Source organism: Salmo salar, chromosome ssa15 (assembly GCF_905237065.1).
Source record: "Salmo salar chromosome ssa15, Ssal_v3.1, whole genome shotgun sequence".
NCBI classification, from domain to species: domain Eukaryota; kingdom Metazoa; phylum Chordata; class Actinopteri; order Salmoniformes; family Salmonidae; genus Salmo; species Salmo salar.
This window is the reverse complement of record NC_059456.1, coordinates 67275495-67292762: the sequence shown is the minus strand read 5'-3', so window position 1 is coordinate 67292762 and position 17268 is coordinate 67275495. Positions and strand designations below refer to the sequence as shown.

At 42.9% G+C, this 17268-nt stretch overlaps 1 protein-coding gene across 6 annotated transcripts in view; it reads right to left on the bottom strand.

Annotated features, from left to right (window-relative positions):
- The window catches only part of LOC106571974 (voltage-dependent L-type calcium channel subunit alpha-1D), an 86252-nt gene that overhangs the window by 37201 nt on the left and 31783 nt on the right, over positions 1-17268 (bottom strand). For all 6 annotated transcript variants that reach the window (XM_045695964.1, XM_045695968.1, XM_045695966.1 and 3 more), the window contains exons 5-9: positions 15493-15632; positions 15107-15259; positions 12237-12433; positions 1620-1723; positions 1344-1516 (exon numbers count right to left, since the gene is read on the bottom strand). In XM_045695964.1, coding sequence (XP_045551920.1) covers positions 1344-1516; positions 1620-1723; positions 12237-12433; positions 15107-15259; positions 15493-15632 — 767 coding nt within the window. The remainder of the gene's footprint in view (positions 1-1343; positions 1517-1619; positions 1724-12236; positions 12434-15106; positions 15260-15492; positions 15633-17268) is intronic.

The following is a 17268-nucleotide window of genomic DNA, read 5'->3' as shown; positions in this document are numbered from 1 at the left end:
ACAATAAGTGTGTGTCAGTGGAGAAAGGGGAGGACCATCCTCCTCAGTGAATTTCATAAAAATTGTAAAACATCTAAAAAGTTATCCTTTTTAGATAAAACTATACCAAATATATTCGATCACCAAGTAATTGATTCAAACACACTTTTTTGCAATGAAGGTCTACAGTAGCCTCAACAGCATTCTGTAGGGTAGCAGAACCATTGTGTAGCCGGAGGTCAGCTAGCTTCTGTCCTCCTCTTGGTACATTGACTTCAATACAAAACCTAGGAGGCTCTTGGTTCTCACCCCCTTCTACAGACTTCCACAATAATTATGACAACTTCCGGAGGATGTGCTCCAACCTATCAGAGCTCTTGCAGCATGAACTGACATGTTGTCCACCCAATCAAAGGATCAGAGAATGAATCTAGTACTGAAAGCATAAGCTACAGCTAGCTAGCACTGCAGTGCATAAAATGTGGTGAGTAGTTGACTCAATGAGAGAGAAAGACAATAGCTGAACAGTTTTTAACAAATTAATTTCTTCAAAAATTAAGAAGAAGCAAGAGAGCGAGAGAGATTGTCATTTCCTTTCACTTTCAGTTTCACTTAGCTAGCAAATGCACATAGCTAGTTTAGCCTACTCAAAACACCCAGTTCAAACAGAGGGATGCTATGTTAGCTAGCTGGCTATGACTATCCAACACAACGCTGGAACTCTTTCAAGTCAAGGTAAGCTTTTGGTTTTATTAATTTATTTCCACCGTGGCCCGCCGGTGTAACCACTATACTGCTTAGTGACTGAAACGTTACTGCATGATTGTAGGGGGTTTACTAACGCATTAGTTCTACTAGCTATGTTGACAAAGATGCTACTTTAGCTAATATGGGGACGATGTAGGCTGTGTGTAGCGGTTAGGATATGGTTTGGCTTGGAAAGGTTTTGTCGCCTGGTCACATACTTCTGAAGTGTTGTGCATCGAAGTCCATAAACATACCTGAATTTTTCCAATAGAAACCCTCGTTTGCAACTGTTGGACTAATGATTACACCCTAGATCAGCTAGATGCAGGCAAGAGTGTGCAAGGCGGTATTGAATGTGTCACTGTCTGTCACCACAACATTTTCTCTCGACCTGTGTGCACCTACGTTGTAACTCTTCTCTTTCTGGGCTCCACCTTAAATAGGGAAGATTAGCACTGTGTTCTTCACCTCACTTTTATGTCAAAGGAAAACCAATTGTCAGAGCCATGTGGGTTTCAAAACTTTTTCCCTGTCTCTGAACCACAGGTGCTCCTTACAGGGTAGAGGGGAAGAGGTGGGAATGTGATGTGAAGGGAGTGGTGAGGTAGGCGACTCACGATTGCGTTTTCCCCCATCCTCGTCCCCCTCCTCATCATTCTCAGGGTCAATGTCCTCGGCCTGAGTGATCCAGTCCAGGTAGCCCTTCAGATCCTCCTCCAGCTGCTGCTTCTCTCTCAGCTTCTGGAAGTCTCCACGAGCCTTGGCCTTCTCTCTCTCCTTGGAGAACTCTCTGTGGATGGACACACACACACACACACACACACACACACACCTTTTCCCTCAGTGTGTGTGGGTGCGTACATGCATGTGTTAGCAACACTCGGATATCTTACCCGCTTAACACTCCCAGAACCAGGTTGAGAACAAAGAAGGAACCAAAGATGACCAGACTGACGAAGTAGACCCAGGGTAGCTCAGAACCCATGGCATCGTTCATCTGAAACAACAACATTGACAGTCAGAGTTTAGAGGACAATCCATGTATATCCATGTATATACAGTCCCTGTATATCAATTATCATTTAGCCCCTAATAGAAGTACAGATCACAGTCTGCCATAAAAACTCACACCTATTAAGTTTGTCGTTGAAAACTATTCCACCAGTAACTACAGTGGATCCCTGGCATCTCTCTCTGCAGTGAGTCTCTCTAAGACCACTGTGGGTGCAGGCTTTTGATGTAGCCAAAACAGTAACACAGCTCATTTGTTGATGAACACTATACATCTTGTTGTGTTATTGTTTTGGCTGGAGCAAAAGCCTGCACCCACACAGAAAAGATTGCCCACCACTGCTATAAGGAAGTAATGGATTCGACTTCTGCTTTACTTCCCCCACTGCAGCGCGCCAGCGGCAAACTCAACTTTACTTCAGCTACTTTCCCAACGTTTGCAAAACATTTTGTAAATTATTAGAAGAAGTCAATTTATACCGTATAAAAGTCAAGTATAAGTGTTAGTGAACAAGTGTGATTGTAGATTTATTTCATTCAAGTTCGCTAACGTAAGCTATTAAGCTACTAGTGTCAGAGTTAGCCGCTACTAGCTAGCTATACCCACAGGGTTTTCTGGAACTACCTGTGCAGTTTGTGGGTGCAACAATTCCCGGAAGAAACTACAGGAGTGGTCAAGACAGGAATGTTTCAGCCACAGGCCAAGGCAAAATGTTCATGCCCACCTTGGTTTTCTTTTCACAAGATGCTCGTGACTGAGGTTGACAAGACGCAATGGCTAAGGGCTTTAATCTGAAGAAGCCACCAAACTACTTGTTTGTGTGCTCATTTCACTTCCTCAACAAGCAACCCACCATGGAACACCCCTATCCGGAATTGTACCTTGGGTACAACCGACACGTTGTGAAGAAGAGGAGGAACTTGATAGTCTGTGCAGCGGAATTAGGATCAACAGGTAATTGTAGTTATAGCTAACGTTAGTTCATGCATAAACAAGATGTGTTGATACAGATTCCTGAACGCATGTGTCTGCCTGCCCCTTAGTACGTATTAGTATTTATAAGGATCCTCAATTAGCTGCTGCCTGGGGTCCAAACAGGACTAAAACAATACACCATTTATAAAATAATACATCATACAAATGTACATTTCTCCATATTTACACATTTACAATAATACAATATAGTGTGTGTCTCCTCAACAGTCTGTGTTCTGCCGTAAGGTGTTTTATCTGAACGTTCCTGTTTCACACACAAGGGAGGTCAACTCACAGATGACAAATGACAAATGTCAGGATACATGTCGAATGCGCAATCAGGCGCTTAAAGGTGTTCAAGATCCTTTCACAAACTATCCCCATCAGTCTGATACAAAGTCCAACAAAATCCAGAAAATCTGTGCTGGGATGGTGAACCTGAGAGGGGAAACTGGTGAACAACTAATCCCAGTGGCCTAGTTGTAAAAGATGGTGATACAAAAAGGTGGTGAGAGTCTGGAAGACTACTACTTGTCTCATCCTGACCATGGTAAGCTGTTATTTTCTATGGTAGAGTTGGTCAGGGCGTGACAGGGGGGGTTTCTAGTTTAGTTTTCTATGTTATGTTCTAGTTTTTGTATTTCTATGTTGGGCTTTGTTTGAGATGATCTCCAATTAGAGGCAGCTGGTCATCGTTGTCTCTAATTGGAGGTCATATTTAAGTTGGTGTTTGTCCCACCTGGGTTTGTGGGAGATTAATTTTGAGTAGTGTTTGTTTCACCTCTGCGTCACGGTTTGTTGTTCTGTTTATTTATGTATTGCATAGTTTCACAGAGTAAATAAAATGTGGAACGACACACACGCTGCACTTTGGTCCGCTTCTCCTCTCTACGACAACCGTGACACTACTGTAAATATGTTGTTTGTTTCCTCAATTGAAAATGTACATATCTTTCGGATCCTGTGGGTTTTAATGTTTCCTCAATTAAAAAATGTACATACTTTTCTGATCCTAACTTTTGAAATGTTATTTATTGAATGTGAGAAATGTGATAATGTTACTTTCTACATCTACTTAGACAATGTGACATAATAAAAAACATGTGAAAATGATTATACATAGTTTCTTGTTTGCGCTGTAATAAGTTTAATATGACATTAGAACACACATATTATATTAAACATTATAAAATACTGTGGTGTATTATCAGGGCGGATTGAAGACAGAGATTAAATCAAACACTGGAAGGAGATTTCCATGAATTAACCATTTTTAAAACAGATTGTGCAATTTTACCCCATCACACATCTGAGGCATCTAGCTCTTGAGAATGTCCAGATATTTCTGGCATAGCTGCAGTCTGCCCTGAGAAAACTAATCTACCAAAAAAGGCAGCATATGTCCAAAGCAGAACATTCAGTGTCATTCTACTTGCTGCCTTGTGAATTTGTTGTCAAACGGTATGTCCAGTATTATCTGTTCTTATGGGGTCCACTGATGAGGTGTTTTTTGTTCAGTACATCCACAACTGAACTTTTAAGTAGTGGTCCATTGGTCTGCATCACAAATTCCCCCTCCTATCTCAGTGACATCTCCTCTTCTCTCATGTAGGGATTGGACAAGTGAGTTGGTCACTGGACACTTAATTTCCAGCAGCTCTGTCATCTACAATGCCGTCTGGACTGACTGCCAGCCTTGGCTCCTCTGGGCAGACCACCAGACCTTTGTGAGCCACCTCAAACCCCTGAGCCTGCAAGACCCCGTGCCATTGATCTCATTCTCCTTTCCATGTTTGGTGGCCATGTTTCCCCAGAAGGAAGGATACAAGTGTTCGTGGATGAATTTTGCAGAATTGGTGGTGAGACGCACAGCAGTGTTGTGCTCGAGGCCACTTGAAGAGAGACCGATTCAAGACCCAGACCAGAGAAAATCGAGTCTTAGTCAAGACCAAGACCAAGGGGAGGGGGGGGAGATCTAATCAAGACCGGGAGGGGGACAAGGGGTCCGAGACAGAGTCAAGACCGAGACCAGAATTATACGAGTCCAATTCAATACCATGATTGTAATTTGGTCAAATCCCCACCATAATAAGAGTTCTAAATGTCCAGTATTTCTGTGTTCATATTTCAGAACATATGGATTCTTTAGACATTCAGAACAGTGAAGAAATGCATGCTGGGGTAAAATAGAGCCACTCCACAAATGATTACTAACCCTAACACAGTGGGGAACAATCTACATCTTCAGAGAAGATTATAATATAAGTATTATTATTTTCAATTATTTTATGATTTAAAAGAGTTAACGCTGAAGACAAAAAAGATCCAATCATAATTTTCCATTGCTGGTCTCTGGGGAGGTAAATCTAGCTAGCTTAGTCAGCCATTGGCTAGGCCATCAGAAGCTAGAAAAAAGGCATCTGCCGTTCAACTGTATTACGGCAAATTTTGGAGTGACAGTGGAGTTAACCAATCTCATTTTGACTTAATGGGTGGGACCGTTTTTACAAAAACTTATGGAAACTACTGCCTTGAAGGCCAACAGGTCATTGTGCAATAGCGAGCATTAGTTTTCCCACCGTCTAGCTAGCAAGCTTTTGTTGTCGGCTAGTTTGCAGCAGGTGTTATCAAAGAGGATGTTGTTGCTAATTTGTTAGCTTCTCCCTTTTCAAGAATAACTTTCAAAAATAAGCTAAGTTTCAAATTATCATCATCTGGTGAATGGAACTATGCTTTTTTACTGCAGCGCGCTTGCTGTTAGCCATCTCTTTGAAAAATAACTTGTTTGTGAAACATTGTTGCATTTAAAGTGGAACTGACAGCATTTTAGCGTACATGAAATTGTATTAAAATATGTTCATATACACCCCCAGGATGAATATGACACAAAGAATTATGACAAGCGATCACTTAGATATATTTATTTTCACATTTTCATAAATTCTTAGAATGTTTGGGAAATACATATACTAAGGGATTTGTGAAAATTCTATAGCAATATACTGTAGAGTGGTAAAGCGGCCGTGCGTTTGGCCAATTAATAGACACTGCAAGAAATAAAACTGAATAAAAACATCTGTCTTGTCCAGGACCGGAGTCTACACAGACTGGTGCACCATAGCTACAGTAGGCCTTTATACAAACAAGCCATTTGCCACAGGGCCTGCCATCATTCACTTTGAACTGGACTGTGTGTTTACAGGCAGTTGCAACAGCATGACTTTAGATCATTTGAACACATTTTCCAAAATCCACAAAATATACCTGAATGGATTTCTGCAGATATGTAAACACCATGGGGGTCCAATTGCATTTGGGAAATGTACAGTCCTATTGATAAAACAACCATGAAAATGTAGGCTCTCTCTCCCTCAGTTATGAACATCAACAAATCAACAACTAATGCTAGCCAGAGCAAGATAAGCTAAAATCTAACAAAGGAACATTAAATAAACCCTCTCAAACTTTTTCAGCTTGTTGGCCGTCAAAATTGCACTGATAAACAATGGGGAATTGAAGCCTCCTCGTCCTTATGCAGCTTGCCTGCCAGTGCATGCTTGTCCCAACCAAGCACCCAAGCTAACTGGCTAAAGTTGGCTAACTAGTTATTTCCAGACAAATGAGAGAACACCTCATTCTGACCATTTTACTCGCCGTAGCAGAGCTGGTTAGCTTGTTTACATGTTATCTAGAGCGTTCTTGACTAACTATTACTTTTTTTGCATACGATTACTGACACCGGTCATATTCAGCAGGTATTGCGTGTTCGTAAATTCACCAGTTGTTCTGCGCTCTCGCACACTCAGACAAGAGTGCTCTGAAATCAGAGTAGATAGCCAGAGTGAATTTGTGAAATGCAAGAGATATGCTAACTGTATAACAGTCATTCAAGTTCTTGCTAGTTAACCAAATTACATCTGTTATCTCTAGCTTTGTATAGCCAACGAAAAACGATATGAGGGGAAGTCAGTCACTCGCCAACTTTTCCAATGGCATAACATGACATCCTCCTAGCAGCTAGCCAGCTATCTAGCTAATGTTAGGCCCCGTGTTTTTAGCTTACTACATACAGTGCATTTGGAAAGTATTCAGACCCCTTGATTTTTTCAACATTTTGTTACATTACAGCCTTATTATAAAATTAATTTAAAAAATACATTTTCTACACACAATACCCCATAATGACAAAGCGAAAACAGATGTTTTTGAAATTTTTGAAAATGTATTAAAAATAAAAACCTTATACCTTATTTACATAAGTATTCAGACCCTTTGCTTTGAGACTCAAAATTGAGCTCAGGTGTATCCTGCTTTCATTGGTTATCCTTGAGATGTTTCTACAACTTGATTGAAGTCCACCTGTGGTAAATTCAATTGATTGGACATTATTTGGAAAGGCACACACATAAGGACCCACAGTTGACTGTGCATGTCAGAGCAAAAACCAAGCCATGAGGTCAAAGGAATTGTCCGTAGAGCTCCGAGACAGGATTGTGTAGAGGCACAGATCTGGAGAAGGGTACCAAAAATGTCTGCAGCATTGAATGCCGCCAAGAACACAGTGGCCTCCGTCATTCTTAAATGGAAGAAGTTTGGAACCACCAAGACTCTCTTCCTAGAGCTGGCTGCTCAGCCAAACTGAGCAATCGGGGGAGAAAGGCCTTGGTCAGGGAGTTGACCAAGAACCCGATGGTCACTCTGACAGAGCTCCAGAGTTCCTCTGTGGAGATGGGAGAACCTTCCAGAAGGACTATCTCTGCAGCACTCCACCAATCAGGCCTTTATGGTAGAGTGGCCAGACAGAAGACACTCCTCAGTAAAAAGGCACATGACAGCCCACTTGGAGTTTGCCAAAAGGCACCTGAAGGACTCTCAAGCCATGAGAAACAAGATTCTATGGTCTGATGAAACCAATATTGAATTCTTTGGCAAAGTACAGAGAGATACTTGATGAAAACCTGCTCCAGAGCACTCAGGTTCTCAGACTGGGGTGAAGGTTCACCTTCCAACAGGGCAACAACCCTAAACACACAGCCAAGATAACACAGGAGTGGCTTCTGGACAAGTCTCTGAATATCATTGAGTGGCCCAGCCAGAGTCCGGACTTGAACCTGATCAAACAACTCTGGAGAGACTTGAACATAGCTGTGCAGTGACGCTCCCCATCCAAGCCGGACAGAGCTAGACAGGATCTGCAGAGAAGAATGGGACAAACTCCCCAAATAAAGGTGTGCCAAGCTTGTAGCGTCATACCCAAGAAGACTTGACGCTGTAATCGCTGCCAAAGGTGCTTCAACAAAGTACTGAGTAAAGGGTCTGAGTAGTTATGTAAATGTGACATTTCAACGTTAAATTTGCCCTTGGTAATTTGATTGTATTGAAATTCCCAGCCTTAGTTACATTCGTTTGTTTTTGTCCAGAATATTGAGTCAAATGAAACTGAAGCAGTGCATCCCGAATGGAGGCAGCAAACAATGTACCAGGCCAGCTGTGATTTACAACCTGATAGCAATATTTTTTGGACTACCAAGAAATGTATTGGTGAATATATTAATTATGCATTGAACTGCATCCATCTATTCTGCCAACTTCCTTAATGTACATCATGGAACGTTGAGTGAAATATAACCTATTTTTAAAACTAAAGTTGGTTTTGGTAGCATAAACTAGGAATTTGATATTTTTTACTGATATTATGATTGTCTGTTTGTTTCATATCTGCAAAGTAGTTAAAGCACTGTCAGTTCCACTTGAAACTATTGGTCAATGGTTACTTTGGGGGCTAAATGTGAAATGTTTTTTGCAATGTGAAGTAATAGTTGTACATTTCGATTAGGAAATGCTTAATGGTTGTGTTTTTGTATTATTATCATTGGGACCTACTGGCTTATTATGTCCGAGTTTCTGGACTGCTTATCCTTTAACATCATGCTGTGTGTGACTGCTGTCTTTCCATCAGCTCTATGTAGTGGTGTAGTGGTGCCTGGATTATTGGGTATACTCACATTTAGCCAAAAACGGCCTGCCCAGCAAAGGAAAGGCACCCTGTGTGAAAATTCCTATGTTTTCCTGGTTTTTTTTATGAGTTTTCCTATAGATTTTTCAGATTATCACTCTCAAAATCCCTTTTTTTCCAATAGAAAAAGACAACAGTTGATGCTTAAACCACATCAATCTGATTGGGTGGGCCTGTCCATCTCTACGCCCCTGAAGCATCAATGATGACAATTGCACATCACAAATAGTCTACTAACCAACACTTCAGACTAAACTTTTTCAATACCTGGTTTGCATACCCATTGTTGCCTTAGTTAGCATTTACTGGTAGATCTCATAAGTTGAAACGTCATTTCAACCCTACCAGCTACCGATGCCATTCTTCTGTGACCTGCTCCATGCCAAAACCAGGTGAGAGCTGCAGACTCTTGCTGCCTACAGATGATATTCCTCTGAAACTAGGCTGTGTGCAGCACCCATGTAAATATATTTCACTGTACTCTGTAATTGCGTAGGCTACTTTGTGCATCATTTCTCTATTATACTGTAATTGATAAGTTGTGTACCTCCACAACACTACTTTGATACGCATCAGTAGGGATTACGAAGTGTGTATAAGCAATGCCCGCTGCTTAGGGTCATTGTCCATACGGAAGACCCATTTGAGACCAAGCTTTAACTTCCTGACTGATGTCTTGAGATGTTGCTTCAATATATCCACATAATTTTCCTCCCTCATGATGCCATCTAGTTTGTGAAGTGCACCAGGCCCTCCTGCAGCAAAGCACCCCTACAACATGATGCTGTCACCCCCGTGCTTCACGGTTGGGATGGTGTTCTTTGGCTTGCAAGCCTCCCCCTTTTTCCTCCAAACATAACAATTGTCATTATGGCCAAACAATTCTATTTTTGTTTCATCAGACCAGAGGACATTTCTCCAAAAAGTACGATCTTTGTCCCCATGTGCAGTTGCAAACCGTAGTCTGGCTTTTTTTGTGGCGGTTTTGGAGCAGTGGCTTCTTCCTTGCTGAGCGGCCTTTCAGGTTATGTCGATATAGGACTTGTTTTACTGTGGATATAGATACTTTTGTACCTGTTTCCTCCAGCATCTTCACAAGGTCCTTTGCTGTTGTTCTGGGATTGATTTGCACTTTTCGTACCAAAGTATGTTCATGTATTTCAATGCAAATTCAGGGGCACTTCTGAAATATTTTGGCGCACCCTCTGGCACTGGACAGAATGATGAGCCATCCACCTCCTCAGCCACACAGGTGTCTTCACAAATGTTGTCTGAGCCTAAGGATGAGGATGAAGAACCATTTGCTTCTCCCCAGCTGTCACGTCCTGACCAGTAAAGGGGTTATTTGTTCTTGTAGTTTGGTCAGGACGTGGCAGGCGGTATTTGTTTTATGTGGTTCAGGGTGTGTTTGTGTATGTGTTCATGTAGAGGGGGTCTTTGGTTTATATGGTTCGGGCTATGTATTTAGGTAGAGGGGTATTTGATTTATTAGTCCAGGGTTTTGGTTATTGTTCTATGTTCTGTCTAGGTGTTTGTATTTCTATGTTTTGGTAATGGGGATTGGGGCCTTCAATTGGAGGCAGCTGTCTATCGTTGCCTCTGATTGAAGGTCCTATATTTAGGAGTGTTTTTGTCATGGGATTTTGTGGGAGATTGTTGCTGTGTATAGCTTTGTGCCTTACCGGCCTGTTCTTTGTCGTCGTGTTTTTTGTATACGTTTTTGGTTTTCCTCCTTTGTCCTTTAATAAAAGAAGATGAGTATACATTTTCCTGCTGCGTCTTGGTCTAAACCCTACGACACCCGTGACACCAGCAGGATTCTTCAGGTGTATATGTGCGCAGGTGTGTGTGTGTGTGTGTGCGTGGGTACACGCACATGTGTTTATGTGTGCATCCCTGCATAACATAAACAAAATAAATAATAATAATTTTTTACTCAGCTGGTCTCGGGAGGAAATTACAAGTCCTCACTGTCCGAGACCGAGTACAAATGTATCCAGCACAGGCACTTTCTTTGCTGAACCTTCCTTGCGTCACACCAGACCTCGGACAAAGCCTGCATTCTCGTCTCCTCCTCTAGTCTTTCCTGGTGTGTGTTGACCTTCACAAACATTTCATAGAAAGCCATGCATTCCCGGCATGTTAAAGTTCCATCATGTGCAGTGTTTATTTGCGGAAGGTCCCACGAGACTTCCCGTAGGTGTAGTTCAGATGAGTTTGGGAAGTAAATGAGTGAAATGTGTGTCCTGCATCCGAACATACGGGAACAAGGGGGAAATAGATAGCTACCACTAACTAGCTAGTGTGGTATTCATCTCACCTTCCACATATCGCGGTGGCATGGCAACAGGATTTCCCCTAAACCGCAATGCAGGTGAAACCAGCAGTCAGTACTTCTCCCTCCATGCTAGCTAGCACCCATGCTTGGTGGGATTGGCTCCTCAGACTGGCTCGGCTCGACATCGGCTTCGCGGAAGATCCACTTATCTTCGTCTCTGAAGGACTTTGCCAGAACAGTCCCAACTTTATCGCTGTTTAGATACTGGTAGGCTTCTGAGCTTTTTAAGATTTTCCATAGCCTGATCATCAACAGCAAGAGAGTCAATGATATATGCATATATTTTGGCTGACTTTATGGACGGCCACAGACGGTTTCATATCAGTATCCCAGCCAGTGATGAGTCCTTCTGGGCGGGGTACTGTTTGTCCATCTCCTCTCATAAATTGACTTTGGGAATACTTCCACTTTATACTTTGGGGATCCATCCCAGTCTTAAGTTGTATTAGTAGTATTATTGCAGTTGTTGATTCCATTAACAAAATGGATGCAGAAATATGCTATTGACAGGATTTCTAGTGGCGCGCATATGAATTATGATAATGCACGACTGCGGGGGAAGTTGTACCCATAGTTTCCGCATTTCTCTTCCGTGTTTTAAAAACCTTCGAACATGAGGTGGATAACTGCCAATCTCATCTCCCCATTCCTCCTCCGTGTTCAGTTCCCTCTCAATCCCTTTCATGTCTGTCGAGTGGCTGCATCTCTCTTCCACTTCCAATGTCACCTTCACCCCATTCATGGCTTCATTAGCACGGCATCACCATAGTAACTGGTACATGAACAAGAAGAGAGGACAGTACCGAGAGGGAGGGAGGGAGAGTCATTTGGCGGAGAGAGAAAAGGAGGGAGAGATGGAGTAGAGACGCAGGGGGTGGGATAATTTAAGAAGAGAGGGAGAGATAAGCAGAGGAAAGAGAAAGGGAGGTAGAGATTGGGCAGAGAGGTAGGGTACAGACACAGGTTAAGGAGAGAGGGAGAGATAGGTGGGAGGTCAGAGAGGGGAGGGGGAGTATGTTTGTGTACATTATTTCTGCAAGTTGGATTTGAGTGGAGCTCATCCAGTGATAGCGATGAAGCTAAGCTAACATTGTTGAAACTTCTGTGTTACTGTAAGTAGAGATAGCTTGCTAGTTGCTAGCTGGGTGTTGTTCATAAAGCAGCCTCACCCAGTACAGAACATCAGTCCAGCCCTCCATGGTGATACACTGGAAAACAGTGAGCATGGCAAACAGGAAGTTGTCAAAGTTGGTGATGCCACCATTGGGGCCGTGCCATCCTTCCCTACACACAGTCCCATTTATCCTGCACTGGCGCCCATGGCCTGACACCGCACATGGAACAGGCTCCTCCTCTGCCAGAATACCTTTAGTGCATATAGAGAAAGGGAGAGAATGGTAAAGGCAGGATAAAGAAAATAACTTGGTAAACAATGATGCATGATATCAGAGTGTGTTTGTCATATGAGAATATCAAATACATCATGTGGTGTAAAAAGGCACTGGGACGCACAGAAAAGTGTGGCTTTATGCAGTTTTGCTTACATACTCTTGTTTACAGATACACATTCTATAGGTATAGTGTACAGTGTTAACACATAATTCTCATAGCACACTAGCTCATCAGAGGCTCTCTGTCTCTCTCTCACACACACACACGCACCCCCGCCATCACACGCCACAGTCCCTAATTCCCTGCTGATGTTGCATATACAGTGCCTTGCAAAAGTATTCACCCCCTTGGCGTTTTTCCTATTTTGTTGCATTACAACCTGTAATTTAAATAGATTTTTATTTGGATTTCATGTAATAGTCCAAATTGGTAAAGTGAAATGAAAAAAAATGTTTTTGGTTTAGAAAACACGAACAAAAAAAACAGAAAAGTGGTGCGTACATATGTATTCACTCCCTTTGCTATGAAGCCCCTAAATAAGATCTTATGCAACCAATTACCTTCAGAAGTCACATAATTAGTTAAATAAAGTCCACCTGTGTGCAATCTAAGTGTCACATGATCTGTCACATGATCTCAGTATATATACACCGGTTCTGAAAGGCCCCAGAGTCTGCAACACCACTAAGCAAAGGGCACTATGAAGACCAATGAGCTCTCCAAACAGGTCAGGGACAAAGTTGTGGAGAAGTACAGATCAGGGTTGGGTTATAAAAAAATATCAGAAACTTTGAACATCCCACGAAGCACCATTAAATCTATTATTAAAAAAATGGAAAGAATATGGCACCACAACAAACCTGCCAAGAGAGAGCCACCCACCACAACTCACAGACCAGGCAAGGAGGGCATTAATCAGAGAGGCAACAAAAAGACCAAAGATAACCCTGAAGGAGTTGTAAAGCATAGGACCACTTTAAGCCGTACACTCCACAGAGCTGGGCTTTACGGAAGAGTGGGCAGAAAAATATAAGCAAACATGTTTGGTGTTCGCCAAAAGGCATGTGGGAGACTCCCCAAACATATGGAAAAGGTACTCTGGTCAGATGAGACTAAAATTGAGCTTTTTGGCCATCAATGAAAAAGCTATGTCTGGCGCAAACCCAACACCTCTCATCACCCCGAGAACACCATTCCCACAGTGAAGCATAGTGGTGGCAGCATCATGCTGTGGGGATGTTTTTCATCGGCAGGGCCTGGAAAACTGGTCAGAATTGAAGGAATGATGGATGGCGCTAAATACAGGGAAATTCTTCAGGGAAACCTGTTTCAGTCTTCCAGAGATCTGAGACATGGATGGAGGTTCACCTTCCAGCAGGACAATGACCCTAAGCATACTGCTAAAGCAACACTCGAGTGGTTTAAGGGGAAACATTTAAATGTCTTGGAATGGCCTAGTCAAAGCCCAGACATCAATTCAATTGAGAATCTGTGGTATGACTTAAAGATTGCTGTACACCAGCGGAACCCATCCAACTTGAAGGAGCTGGAGCAGTTTTGCCTTGAAGAATGGGCAAAAATCCCCGTGGCTAGATGTGCCAAGCTTATAGATACATACCCCAAGAGACGTACAGGTTTAATTGCTGCAAAAGGTGGCTCTACAAAGTATTGAGTTTGGAAGGGTGAATAGTTATGCATGCTCAAGTTCTGTTTTTTTGTCTTATTTCTTGTTTGTTTCACAATAAAAAATATTTTGTATCTTCAAAGTGGTAGACATGTTGTGTAAATCAAATGACACAACCCCCCCAAAAATCCATTTCAATTCCAGGTTGTAAGGCAAGAAAATATGAAAAATTACTAGGGGAATGAATACTTTCGCAAGCCATTGTAAATTACATTCATAATCACACAAATTCCCCCCCTGCAGTTCCACTTATCCAGGGCAACTGACATCTCCCTACATCCATAATCTCTTCCTATAGTATGATAATGAGATGTGGCCTGAGCCCCAGCTAAGGGCTTTTCTCAAGGGCAAACATCAGCGTAGAGGCTCGGATTACAGCAAGCAGAGATCTGGGTCTAGTCTGCCCTGAACTGCACTGCTGCTTCTCAACCACCACAAGGATGTAACCAAACAAGCCAACAAAGAGAGAGAGAGGGCAATACGTACACACTTACGTCATGCAGCCCATAAGCTCCCCGCTATAAGACCACCTTATTGTAGACGAGTAACACAGGAGTAATGGAACAACGTCATCTAGCTTTCATGTTTCATACAGATCCCTCTGATTGACTGTAAGTGACATTTATTGTATATTCATTGATATTCAGGGGTAAGTACTAGAATAAGGGTCATGACTGTCAGCAGAGATCGTTGATATATGGAAACAAACTGATTCCAACCTGTGAGTAACTGGAATCTCAGGGTCTGTACAGACAGATAATTCACATTCGTCAAAAACGGATTGAGCCTAGTGTTTTTTAATGGGGGTTATACTTGCACGTACTACAGAGACGCACAGCAGGGGGGGGCATCTGTAACCTAAGCCTGTCTTTTTATGCAGTACTGATATGCATCAAAAGCTGGGAAAAGTTTAACTTCAAGTAATGGACCGAGACAGGCCGGTTATGGGACGCATGCCCTTACCGGTGCCCACCAGGTAGCAGGTGGCGTGCATCTTGCCGATGAAGAGTTCAAGGCCGATGATGGCGTAGATGATGATGACGAAGAGGACGAGCAGAGCGATGTGGAGCAGAGGAACCATGGCTTTAATGATGGAGTTCAACACTACCTGTAAACCTAGAGACATGGAGAGAGAAGGGTCAGACAGACAGACACACACACACACACACACACACACACACACACACACACACACACACACACACACACACACACACACACACACACACACACACACACACACAAGATGGAAGCAGGGACAGTGTAAAGCTATGAGGACATCCATTTAATATATCCATTCAGTATATTATGAGGAACTCATTAAATGCTCTGGTGCCATGGCGACTCACTGGGTACTCCTGAGACAAGGCGGAGGGGGCGGAGCACCCGGAACGCTCGGAGGGCCTTGACGTCGAAGCCTCCCGGTTTACCCCCCTGGCCCCCGGCATCACCCTCTTTGGTTATCACCTCCAGAACCACACTGAACAACCTGCGGAGTGAGGGAGAGAGGGAGAGAGAGGGAGGAAAGAGGGAGGGGAGAGAGAGATCACAGAGATCACACACAGAGATACAGATGACATCATCGTAAAATACAGCCCTGAGTCATAAGGCTTTCTGAGCTCTCTGGTGACAGAGCTCTGATTTATCTTAGTGGTCTTTTCTGGGCCATACTGTAGCGTGTGTGTGCGTTTGAATTGAATAAAAACACACGTAAAAACAACATTGCGCCTACCGCTATGAAATGTGTGTTTTAGACAGACACTACAGTCGTGGCCAAACGTTTTGAGAATGACACAAATGTTAATTTCCACAAGTTTTGCTGCTTCAGTGTCTTCAGATAATTTTGTCAGATGTTACTATGGAAAACTGAAGTATAATTACAAGCATTTCATAAGTGTCAAAGGCTTTTATTGACAATTACATGAAGTTGATGCAAAGAGTGAATATTTGCAGTGTTGACCCTTCTTTTTCAAGACCTCTGCAATCCGCCCTGGCATGCTGTCAATTAACTTCTGGGCCACATCCTGACTGATGGCAGTCCATTCTTGCATAATCAATGCTTAGAGTTTGTCAGAATTTGTGGGGTTTTGTTTGTCCACCCGCCTCTTGAGGATTGACCATAAATTCTCAATGGGATTAAGGTCTGGGGAGTTTCCTGGCCATGGACCCAAAATAACGATGTTTTGTTCCCCGAGCCACTTAGTTATCACTTTGCCTTATGGCAAGGTGCTCCATCATGCTGGAAAAGGCATTGTTCGTCACCAAACTGTTCCTGGATGGTTGGGAGAAGTTGCTCTCGGAGGATGTGTTGGTACCATTCTTTATTCATGGCTGTGTTCTTAGGCAAAATTGTGAGTGAGCCCACTCCCTTGGCTGAGAAGCAACCCCACACATGAATGGTCTAAGGATGCTTTACTATTGGCATGACACAGGACGGGTGGTAGCGCTCACCTTGTCTTCTTCAGACAAGCTTTTATCCGGATGCCCCAAACAATCGTAAAGGGGATTCATCAGAGAAAATGACTTTACCCCAGTCCTCAGCAGTCCAATCCCTGTACCTTTTGCAGAATATCAGTCTGTCCCTGATGTTTTTCCTGGAGAGAAGTGGCTTCATTGCTGCCCTTCTTGACACCAGGCCATCCTCCAAAAGTCTTCACCTCACTGTGTGTGCAGATGCACTCACACCTGCCTGCTGCCATTCCAGAGCAAGCTCTGTACTGGTGGTGCCCCGATCCCGCAGCTGAATCAACTTTAGGAGACGGTCCTAACGCTCGCTGGACTTTCTTGGACGCCCTGAAGCCTTCTTCACAACAATTGAACCGCTATCCTTGAAGTTCTTGATGATCCGATAAATGGTTGATTTAGGTGCAATCTTACTGGCAGCAATATCCTTGCCTGTGAAGCCCTTCTTGTGCAAAGCAATGATGACAGCACGTGTTTCCTTGCAGGTAACCATGGTTGACAGAGGAAGAACAGAAAGGCACCAAAATGAGAGGAAAGAATGAGCAGAATGCCCTTCACCAAGCACTCAGACCAGAGGTGACATAGGACACGGCATTATGGCAGTTTTTTCTTTTCTTTTTTCTTTACAGATAATGTATCGTAATTTGAGCCAGTTTCACACA